General features: G+C 46.4%; 1 protein-coding gene across 1 annotated transcript in view; it reads right to left on the minus strand.

The window, feature by feature from the left end:
- Positions 1 to 830: 830 nt before the first annotated feature.
- LOC124119627 overlaps positions 831 to 12,398 on the minus strand; it is a 59,122-nt gene continuing 47,554 nt past the window's right edge. Inside the window, exons 25-29 of the mRNA XM_048399169.1 lie at positions 12,213 to 12,313; positions 6,665 to 6,856; positions 3,312 to 3,533; positions 2,213 to 2,434; positions 831 to 1,390 (exon numbers count right to left, since the gene is read on the minus strand). Of these exons, the coding sequence (XP_048255126.1) occupies positions 831 to 1,390; positions 2,213 to 2,434; positions 3,312 to 3,533; positions 6,665 to 6,856; positions 12,213 to 12,313 (1,297 nt within the window). The remainder of the gene's footprint in view (positions 1,391 to 2,212; positions 2,435 to 3,311; positions 3,534 to 6,664; positions 6,857 to 12,212; positions 12,314 to 12,398) is intronic.

The following is a 12,398-nucleotide window of genomic DNA, read 5'->3' on the forward strand; positions in this document are numbered from 1 at the left end:
TATAACTGGAATAATGTTGACTTGATGTTGATGCATGTCATCGTATCCCAATTGGATCGATACTCATGATATCAAGAACTGGATTGTCTGGTCCAGACTCGATCATTTACAGACATCCGTCATATAGCTTGAATATTGCTGAGTGCGGCGTTTAACAAACAAACAACAACAATAGAGAAACGCGTGTTTCCGTTTTGCCGTTGGTGCAATCGAAGCTATATTAAGTTGATATATACGTCAGGCAGGACGCAAAAGCAAGGAAGGAGAGCCTACATTTGGCGGTAGATGTTTACCAACAGAGGTTGGCGCTGACAAACCAGGAAACATGCATGTACATACTTCGCACGAATTTGTGTCTCAAACCCTTCACCATCAAAAACTGGCAGCCTTGAACAGGCTTAGACAATTGGGCCCATCCATGCCCTTCTGTGATCTAACAAATGTATTAAAGGATCTACCAAGGGTATTAAAGAATCTACCAAGGGTATTAAAGGATCTAACAAATGTATGAAAGGATCTAACAAGGGTATTAAAGGATCTAACAAGGGTATTTAAGGATCTAACAAGGTATTAAAATGTCTCAGATTGAGGTAACGTCCCAATCACTGACCTTGACCTTCAAAATCAGCAGATATAGTAGGTGCAGATAGGAAGCCTGTTCCACTTGTTGGTAGCTGCTTGAGGAGGCAGAGTGACGCTTAAACGCCCCGTCCATCTGCTTTCTAAGACTTAAAGTACAGATAACAGAGTGGTGGTTACAAATATACAAGACGTCACAACGCGATAAACATAGCTCCAACCCTTGTTAAAACAATGACACTGCTACATGATTACAAGTATCTATTGGGTTTAGCAAGTCGGTAGGTGTTCATGGTTCTCAAAACGCACGAACAACGAGGATTCAGATAATGACATGACCTTCGCTTCCATTCCTCATCTGACGGATGAAAGTTTTCTATTTTATCTCCCCACGCCACCACAACAATCCCGTCCCCAGGGGAGGCTGACGACGGTTGGCCACCTGCACCGACCGTCACATTCACAATCTCTTCTGGCTTCACGGGCATCCAGCGTCTCCTGGAATACCCCCCTGCCCCGCCGCTCCCCCCTGACAGACTTCCAGCACCCCCGCCATAGTCCGACCCGCTCAGACTTGTCCGGGTGATGGCCCAAGGCCCAGAACACGCCCCCGAGAGCACCGTACAGTTAGTTGCCACGCAGTCCGTGGTGTTGCCGTAGCCCCCGGCGCCACAGAAGGGGCAGTCTGTAGATCCGATGACGCAGGCAAATGGATATCTCTCAATTTGTCCAGTCGCTCCGCCGAACCAGCATGTGCCATTGTCCCCGCCTGGACCACCATTGTGGCTATATCCCCAACCGCCTGTGCCGCCTGAGAAACAAACCATGTCACTTACACTACAGGCCTTAAGTGCCATCAACTGAGAATGTCCTCGTACAATTTTAATGAGAAGACACTAAGGTACCAGACTTTTGCATGTCCAACATGATACAAATGGTCAAATTGAAAAGTAAGGACATTTTCTCGCGAAAGGCAGAATAGGTCTATATTACCCTGTAAAACCAGACATTAGAGTGAGTGAGTATGGTTTTACGCCGCTTTTAGAAATATTCCAACAATATCACGGCGGGGGACACCAGAAATGGGCTTCACACATTGTACCCATGTGGGGATTCGAACCCGGGTCTTCGGCGTGACGACGAACGCTTTAACCACTTGGCTACCAAACCGCCCCAACTGACATTAGACGTTAGACGATTACACTGAGTAACGTTTGTGAGTCAGCCTGTTTTAAATACTCCTACCACGATGCGGGATGTTGCTCATGCTAACAACCACATTCACAGATGTCTACAAATATTCTTTTGTCAACAATAATTAACCACTTTGCACACAAATTCCTGATTTCTCAAGATCAAATTCACTTAGTCTACACTAACATGTCTAAATTTGATTTTCATTTTTTTGTCATGGGTATGCGTTTCAACAACTAAATTACAAAGAGAAGGTAAAAAAAAGAGAAAAGTCAAATTTTGCTGAACTGCACCGTCATGTACACGCGCGGCTGCAAGGATATGTACAGGTATCTCTGAACGAAACTTAATTTGTATCAATATGTCCGAGTGTTGTGTTATCATTTAGTCCATTTATAAGCTATGGTGACGAGATATGACGTCATACACACTGTCTCACCATGCCGAGCTGATCCGCCGCCTCCTCCCAATGCTTCCAGGCGACCAGCGAATACTGATGTCCCTCCGTCCCCTCCACGCCTCCCCCGTGAGAACCCTCCTCCCCCACCCCCAATGCAGATCACGTCCAGAGTCCGTATTCCCGGGGGAACCAAAAATTTAGAGGTGACGTAGAACTTGACGATTCCACGAGAAAAGGTTCCATGTATTTTGTAGGGCATGTCTGAAAAACGCACAGTAAATAAGTATCATTAACAATGATATCAGAAATAAAACACTGGCTATCATATTATTAGTACCTTTGCGGGCACAACAGGGCACCTATTAGAACTAGTAACTCGTAACCAAAACGAGTAAAATTAACAAGTAAAACCTCGGCATCTTTAATATCGATACGTGTATACTATTGATACTGTTAGAGGACAACTATAACATCTCTTCTTGTGATATTGACTCTGACAGTGTGTCAGTTCGTAATACAGAATACTATTGTGGTGTGACAAAATGTCCAACTGAAGAGGTTACATTCAGTCCCCCTGGACAGTACCAAACGTTGGACAATAGTTCCATCCTGTCCAACATTACCATAGCTACATATAGTCCTCATCATGTCGTTCCAGTAACGTCTTTTCATCATAGTGTCAATACACTCTGGTCTGAACATTGCAAATAGTCTACCTAACTGGTCCACTTGGTGAAGAATGGGAATAGAGAGTTATATGTTTACAATTTAATGTTTTTTTTATGGTAGAGACTGCCATAAATATATTTGAAAAGTCCAAAAGAGGATTCAAGGAATATATCATACTATTCTTTAAAAAAATTATATTACATTTGTATATGCGACCTTGCAATGAGCCAATCAAACTGCATGCGTGTTGTATAAACAACATCTTCTATAGACCGGACCATGTGGTGTCTTCTCCGCGAACACCTAGTACCATCATTATTTGACAATGAATAATAAACACATGGTCATGATATAGTCGGAGTCGTATAATCGACTCTGAATTCTTATGTATTTGGAAAGGGTTTTGTCGCTTTTGTTCTAATACGAATACACTGTCTGTACACAACAGAACCGAGGTCGACCACCTTACCCCACTGACACATATATTCTTCTGCCCACTTGCCGGTCGACAAGCACATGTTCTCATCGGGATGCAGTGGAATGTCGTGTTCTGAATGGTGTGTTGTTATGCCTTTCGTAAGCCTGAAACCAACGTTGCAGGTCACATGGATCTTGAACGTGATGGGCACATAAGAGCCAACGGTGACGTTGTGAACTGTGCCGTTGCCGAGGGAGGGTATTCGGCAGAAAGCTGTGGAGGGAAGATGATTTTGATACATATATGGTGTCCACTAGTGTGGTCGCTTTATAGTAAAGTTTGGGATTTGAACACATGTTAAATAAAGAGGACTAGGGATTCATGCATGAAGGCTGCGAGAGAACTCACTCTACAGATCTCAGACTATAGGTCGAAGGAGTTGCGTCCCTTGATTGGGGTTTGGATGAGGACACACATCAAGCAGACGACACAGGACACGGGGAAGACATACACCAGGAGAGGGGGCACAGATAAACTAGGAAGATATATATCATACATCAAGAAGAGAACATAACAGGAAATGTCAGAATAACTACACATCAACAGGGAGACACTCAACACGAAGAAGAGCCACACATATCAAGAGGAAGACACCCAAGAGGAAGAAATACACCAAGAGAGGGGGCACAGATAAACTAGGAAGATATATATCATACATCAAGAAGAGAACATAACAGGAAATGTCAGAATAACTACACATCAACAGGGAGACACTCAACACGAAGAAGAGCCACACATATCAAGAGGAAGACAAGCTTCAAGAAGAGGACACATATCAACAGGACACACAGCAAGATACTGACTGACAGAGAGGAAGACACACCAAGAAGAGAACACATATCAAGAATAGAACACATATAAAAAAAACACATATCATGAGGAGGCCACACATTAATGGTAAATATAACACGTCAACGCCAGAGAAAAGTCACACATCAAGCAGATGACACAGGACAGTAGGGAGACATACACCAGGAGGAAGACACACATCAAGAGAAGACGCTTCTCAAGAAGAGAACACATATCATGAGGAGGCCACACATTAATGGAAAATATAACACGTCAACGCCAGAGAATGTCCACACATCAACACATCAAGGGAAAGAGACACTAAGAGGAAGAAACACAAGCGGAGGACACACGGCAAGAGAGAGACTCACAGCGAAGTGGACAAACATTAAAAGATAGACGCACATCAAGAAGAGGACACACAACAAGAATAGAATACACATCAAGAAGAAGACACACACCAAGAGGAGGACACAAACCAACAGGAGGACACACATTAATGGTAAATATAACACGTCAACGCCAGAGAAAAGTCACACATCAAGCAGACGACACAGGGCACTAGGGACACATACACCAGGAGGAAGACACACATCAAGCAGACGACACAGGACACTAGGGAGACATACACCAGGAGGAAGACACACATCAAGCAGACGACACAGGGCACTAGGGAGACATACACCAGGAGGAAGACACACATCAAGCAGACGACACAGGACACTAGGGAGACATACACCAGGAGGAAGACACACATCAAGCAGACGACACAGGGCACTAGGGAGACATACACCAGGAGGAAGACACACATCAAGCAGACGACACAGGGCACTAGGGAGACATACACCAGGAGGAAGTCACACATCAAGCAGACGACACAGGGCACTAGGGAGACATACACCAGGAGGAAGACACACATCAAGCAGACGACACAGGACACTAGGGAGACATACACCAGGAGGAAGACACACATCAAGCAGACGACACAGGGCACTAGGGAGACATACACCAGGAGGAAGACACACATCAAGCAGACGACACAGGGCACTAGGGAGACATACACCAGGAGGAAGACACACATCAAGCAGACGACACAGGACACTAGGGAGACATACACCAGGAGGAAGACACACATCAAGCAGACGACACAGGACACTAGGGAGACATACACCAGGAGGAAGTCACACATCAAGCAGACGACACAGGGCACTAGGGAGACATACACCAGGAGGAAGACACACATCAAGCAGACGACACAGGACACTAGGGAGACATACACCAGGAGGAAGACACACATCAAGCAGACGACACAGGGCACTAGGGAGACATGCACCAGGAGGAAGTCACACATCAAGCAGACGACACAGGACACTAGGGAGACATACACCAGGAGGAAGACACACATCAAGCAGACGACACAGGACACTAGGGAGACATACACCAGGAGGAAGACACACATCAAGCAGACGACACAGGGCACTAGGGAGACATACACCAGGAGGAAGACACACATCAAGCAGACGACACAGGGCACTAGGGAGACATACACCAGGAGGAAGACACACATCAAGCAGACGACACAGGACACTAGGGAGACATACACCAGGAGGAAGACACACATCAAGCAGACGACACAGGACACTAGGGAGACATACACCAGGAGGAAGACACACATCAAGCAGACGACACAGGACACTAGGGAGACATACACCAGGAGGAAGACACACATCAAGCAGACGACACAGGGCACTAGGGAGACATACACCAGGAGGAAGACACACATCAAGCAGACGACACAGGGCACTAGGGAAACATACACCAGGAGGAAGACACACATCAAGCAGACGACACAGGGCACTAGGGAGACATACACCAGGAGGAAGACACACATCAAGCAGACGACACAGGACACTAGGGAGACATACACCAGGAGGAAGATACACATCAAGCAGACGACGCAGGACACTAGGGAGACATACACCAGGAGGAAGACACACATCAAGCAGACGACACAGGACACTACACGGATAAACTATGAACACATATCAAGAGAAGACACTTATCAAGATGAGGACACATATCAAGAGGAAGTGACAGAGAATAACCAAACATCAACAGACAGCCACACAACACGGCGACACACACATCAAGAGAGAGACGCACAGCAAGGAAGACACACATTAAATGGAAGACACATCAAAAAGAGAATACATATCAAGAGAGAGACGCACAGCAAGGAAGACACACATTACATGGAAGACACATCAAAAAGAGAATACATATCAAGAGGGGGACACACATCAAGGTGAGAGACACTCACCAAGACGAGGAAACACATCTAGAGGAAACAAACATTAACAACACATCATGCGTAAGACACAGAACACGAGGAAGACACACATAGACAGGTAGGCCAGAGATCAACAGGGGGACACACTTCAAGAAGCAGACACACATGGAGAGACACGGCTGGACAATGGGCACGACTGCGGGAAAGGACTGGATAAACCACGTGTTAGTCTCATTCTGTACATAAAAATACGCCATGATCCTACTCATTTCCATGTATTTCTCTCTTTCGGTGCAGTCCCTTCTACCAAAATGACACTCTGCACTGTCAAATCTCTCGCTAGGGGAATCACACACGGCGCCCCGAGGGGTGGGAATGCAGATGGTATGCGTGGATAAGGTCCAGGTTCCATGGCGTGATCTGGGGTCTTGACAGCGGTGGCGTTGACATGCAGATGCTGCAACGGAAGATGGATCATGTAAGTGATTCTGACCAGACAGAGATGACATGAACCCTGCTGTGTATGTACGAGTATACCACAAAAGGTTCTAATGCACTATCTACCGGTCCTACTATATAACGTCCGGAAACGTCTGGGAGCGTCCGGGCAACGCATTATTGAACTCCCGGACGTCTTATAAAACCTCCCATACGCCGCTCCTTGACGTTTCCGTGCGTCCTCGGACGTTCCCGGGCGTTAATCCCCCTCCCAAAAGAAGTCCATTTCCAGCAGCAAGCACAGATTGAAGGATGTAAGTATGAACGCTGGTTGTTTCTGTAGTGTTTCTTTAACAGTAACGGCTGACTGGTGTTGAGGGGATTGTTTAACTTCGCAAACAGGGGCGGTCGGGTAGCCTAGTGGTTAAAGCGTTCGCTCGTCACGCCAAAGACCCGGGTTCGATTCCCGACATGGGTACAATGTGTGAAGCCCATTTCTGGTGTCCCCCGCCGTGATATTGCTGGAATATTGCTAAACGCGACGTAAAACCATACTCACTCACTCACTCCCAGCTACATCATTTGGGCCAGATAAACCAGTGGTTGATATGATTGACGTCACTGTACATGCAATAAGCGGTATATTCGTTACGGGGTTGTATTTAAAGAATTTTACAATTTTAATTTTTTTTATTACACTATTACAATTTCTTTGCAGTTCTCATTGTCTTAAGAGAAACTGGTAACTATTGTAATAATCCTACAAATCAAAGATTATGTCCAGTTTGTGAAGAGCCGTAAGTAGAAGATGATCTCTTTACGATCTGTTTACAAATACAAATTCCTCCGTGTTTAATAATTACCTAGATAAGTATTTGTTTAACCAGCACAACATCAATTTCATGTACTTATGCCACTAAAAATACTAGTTTGTTTATCATGTCCAGTGCACATCAGAATCAGACAGTAAAGGTCTATAAGGTCTTGTTGTGCCCTTGACCACATGTCTGACCAACACACTCAATCACGTTTTTAACTGCAGACATCTTCCCGAGGCAAGCGTGTCCACTAGCCTACTTCAAAGCCTATAGTTTCTACCCTTGCCACATCAAGGCGTGTCCACTAGCCTACATCAAAGCCTATAGTTTCTACCCTTGCCACTTCAAGGCGTGTCCACTAGCCTACATCAAAGCCTATAGTTTCTACCCTTGCCACATCAAGGCGTGTCCACTAGCCTACATCAACGCCTATAGTTTCTACCCTTGCCACATCAAGGCGTGTCCACTAGCCCACATCAAAGCCTATAGTTTCTACCCTTGCCACATCAAGGCGTGTCCACTAGCCCACATCAAAGCCTATAGTTTCTACCCTTGCCACATCAAGGCGTGTCCACTAGCCCACATCAAAGCCTATAGTTTCTACCCTTGCCACATCAAGGCGTGTCCACTAGCCTACATCAAAGCCTATAGTTTCTACCCTTGCCACATCAAGGCGTGTCCACTAGCCTACATCAAAGCCTATAGTTTCTACCCTTGCCACCTCAAGGCGTGTCCACTAGCCTACATCAAAGCCTATAGTTTCTACCCTTGCCACATCAAGGCGTGTCCACTAGCCTACATCAAAGCCTATAGTTTCTACCCTTGCCACATCAAGGCGTGTCCACTAGCCTACATCAAAGCCTATAGTTTCTACCCTTGCCACATCAAGGCGTGTCCACTAGCCTACATCAAAGCCTATAGTTTCTACCCTTGCCACTTCAAGGCGTGTCCACTAGCCCACATCAAAGCCTATAGTTTCTACCCTTGCCACATCAAGGCGTGTCCACTAGCCCACATCAAAGCCTATAGTTTCTACCCTTGCCACATCAAGGCGTGTCCACTAGCCTACATCAAAGCCTATAGTTTCTACCCTTGCCACTTCAAGGCGTGTTCACTAGCCTACATCAAAGCCTATAGTTTCTACCCTTGCCACATCAAGGCGTGTCCACTAGCCTACATCAAAGCCTATAGTTTCTACCCTTGCCACATCAAGGCGTGTCCACTAGCCTACATCAAAGCCTATAGTTTCTACCCTTGCCACCTCAAGGCGTGTCCACTAGCCTACATCAAAGCCTATAGTTTCTACCCTTGCCACATCAAGGCGTGTCCACTAGCCTACATCAAAGCCTATAGTTTCTACCCTTGCCACATCAAGGCGTGTCCACTAGCCCACATCAAAGCCTATAGTTTCTACCCTTGCCACATCAAGGCGTGTCCACTAGCCTACATCAAAGCCTATAGTTTCTACCCTTGCCACATCAAGGCGTGTCCACTAGCCTACATCAAAGCCTATAGTTTCTACCCTTGCCACATCAAGGCGTGTCCACTAGCCTACATCAAAGCCTATAGTTTCTACCCTTGCCACTTCAAGGCGTGTCCACTAGCCTACATCAAAGCCTATAGTTTCTACCCTTGCCACATCAAGGCGTGTCCACTAGCCTACATCAAAGCCTATAGTTTCTACCCTTGCCACATCAAGGCGTGTCCACTAGCCCACATCAAAGCCTATAGTTTCTACCCTTGCCACATCAAGGCGTGTCCACTAGCCCACATCAAAGCCTATAGTTTCTACCCTTGCCACATCAAGGCGTGTCCACTAGCCTACATCAAAGCCTATAGTTTCTACCCTTGCCACCTCAAGGCGTGTCCACTAGCCTACATCAAAGCCTATAGTTTCTACCCTTGCCACATCAAGGCGTGTCCACTAGCCTACATCAAAGCCTATAGTTTCTACCCTTGCCACATCAAGGCGTGTCCACTAGCCTACATCAAAGCCTATAGTTTCTACCCTTGCCACATCAAGGCGTGTCCACTAGCCTACATCAAAGCCTATAGTTTCTACCCTTGCCACTTCAAGGCGTGTCCACTAGCCCACATCAAAGCCTATAGTTTCTACCCTTGCCACATCAAGGCGTGTCCACTAGCCCACATCAAAGCCTATAGTTTCTACCCTTGCCACATCAAGGCGTGTCCACTAGCCTACATCAAAGCCTATAGTTTCTACCCTTGCCACTTCAAGGCGTGTCCACTAGCCTACATCAAAGCCTATAGTTTCTACCCTTGCCACATCAAGGCGTGTCCACTAGCCTACATCAAAGCCTATAGTTTCTACCCTTGCCACATCAAGGCGTGTCCACTAGCCTACATCAAAGCCTATAGTTTCTACCCTTGCCACTTCAAGGCGTGTCCACTAGCCTACATCAAAGCCTATAGTTTCTACCCTTGCCACATCAAGGCGTGTCCACTAGCCTACATCAAAGCCTATAGTTTCTACCCTTGCCACATCAAGGCGTGTCCACTAGCCCACATCAAAGCCTATAGTTTCTACCCTTGCCACATCAAGGCGTGTCCACTAGCCCACATCAAAGCCTATAGTTTCTACCCTTGCCACATCAAGGCGTGTCCACTAGCCTACATCAAAGCCTATAGTTTCTACCCTTGCCACATCAAGGCGTGTCCACTAGCCTACATCAAAGCCTATAGTTTCTACCCTTGCCACATCAAGGCGTGTCCACTAGCCTACATCAAAGCCTATAGTTTCTACCCTTGCCACATCAAGGCGTGTCCACTAGCCTACATCAAAGCCTATAGTTTCTACCCTTGCCACATCAAGGCGTGTCCACTAGCCTACATCAAAGCCTACAGTTTCTACCCTTGCCACTTCAAGGCGTGTCCACTAGCCCACATCAAAGCCTATAGTTTCTACCCTTGCCACATCAAGGCGTGTCCACTAGCCCACATCAAAGCCTATAGTTTCTACCCTTGCCACATCAAGGCGTGTCCACTAGCCTACATCAAAGCCTATAGTTTCTACCCTTGCCACTTCAAGGCGTGTCCACTAGCCTACATCAAAGCCTATAGTTTCTACCCTTGCCACTTCAAGGCGTGTCCACTAGCCTACATCAAAGCCTATAGTTTCTACCCTTGCCACATCAAGGCGTGTCCACTAGCCTACATCAAAGCCTATAGTTTCTACCCTTGCCACATCAAGGCGTGTCCACTAGCCTACATCAAAGCCTATAGTTTCTACCCTTGCCACTTCAAGGCGTGTCCACTAGCCCACATCAAAGCCTATAGTTTCTACCCTTGCCACATCAAGGCGTGTCCACTAGCCCACATCAAAGCCTATAGTTTCTACCCTTGCCACTTCAAGGCGTGTCCACTAGCCTACATCAAAGCCTATAGTTTCTACCCTTGCCACATCAAGGCGTGTCCACTAGCCTACATCAAAGCCTATAGTTTCTACCCTTGCCACTTCAAGGCGTGTCCACTAGCCTACATCAAAGCCTATAGTTTCTACCCTTGCCACTTCAAGGCGTGTCCACTAGCCTACATCAAAGCCTATATTTTCTACCCTTGCCACATCAAGGCGTGTCCACTAGCCTACATCAAAGCCTATAGTTTCTACCCTTGCCACATCAAGGCGTGTCCACTAGCCTACATCAAAGCCTATAGTTTCTACCCTTGCCACATCAAGTCGTGTCCACTAGCCTACATCAAAGCCTATAGTTTCTACCCTTGCCACTTCAAGGCGTGTCCACTAGCCTACATCAAAGCCTATAGTTTCTACCCTTGCCACATCAAGGCGTGTCCACTAGCCTACATCAAAGCCTATAGTTTCTACCCTTGCCACATCAAGGCGTGTCCACTAGCCTACATCAAAGCCTATAGTTTCTACCCTTGCCACATCAAGGCGTGTCCACTAGCCTACATCAAAGCCTATAGTTTCTACCCTTGCCACATCAAGGCCACTTTTCTTGGCTCGACCCTGGCGCCACCTCATGTAGGTCACGAGTTGTGCCGCTTGCAATGAAAACGCGATATCCAACCAGGTCGCTGTTCTTATCTCGTATAGCTCCACAAAATGGCGACTACCATAGGGGTTGACCTCGTCTATCAGATAACGAAACCATTCGCGATTTCATCCCCGACACAAAAACATAGGCAATCGTTAGGACATATTCGTGTCAACACAGGCAAGCAGCAGTAAATGACTTTCATACGAAACAGTCTTGGATGTTGATTTTGTGAAACGTTCTCTGATTGGACTATCGATATGTGCGATAGTCCAATTATATTTAGCAAAGGAAAGTGGACTCGACGTGGCAAGGTTGGAAACAAGACTTTGATAAAAAGGCTATTGGACGCTCTTGCCTCGGGAAGATGAACTGCAGATGGCCCACCAGTCTTGAATAAAGGGTGATATGCAATATACGCATTCATCTATTTCTCAGAGCCACATCCTACGACAAGCGTAGGTTACTTGGTAACAATTCCTTCCCGTAAATCCCCTGAGGCTGATGCAGGTTTCATCATGATTCTATACATGTTGCTTACTGTAGTTGAATTCGTCCGAAGCCACGTCCAGTCCTCCCAGGTTGAAGAAGCGCGAGCTGGGCATGTACATCTCCTGCACAATGGGGTCATTCAGAGGGGTCCTGTCATCAACAGTAACGGGATCAGAGTGAGGATTCTGGGGTATGCTTTGTTTGTTTGTTTTTTTGTTTGTTTGTTTGTTGTTTA

Source organism: Haliotis rufescens, unplaced genomic scaffold (genome assembly GCF_023055435.1).
Source record: "Haliotis rufescens isolate VD_foot unplaced genomic scaffold, xgHalRufe1.0.p SCAF_2, whole genome shotgun sequence".
Classification (NCBI taxonomy): Eukaryota; Metazoa; Mollusca; class Gastropoda; order Lepetellida; family Haliotidae; genus Haliotis; species Haliotis rufescens.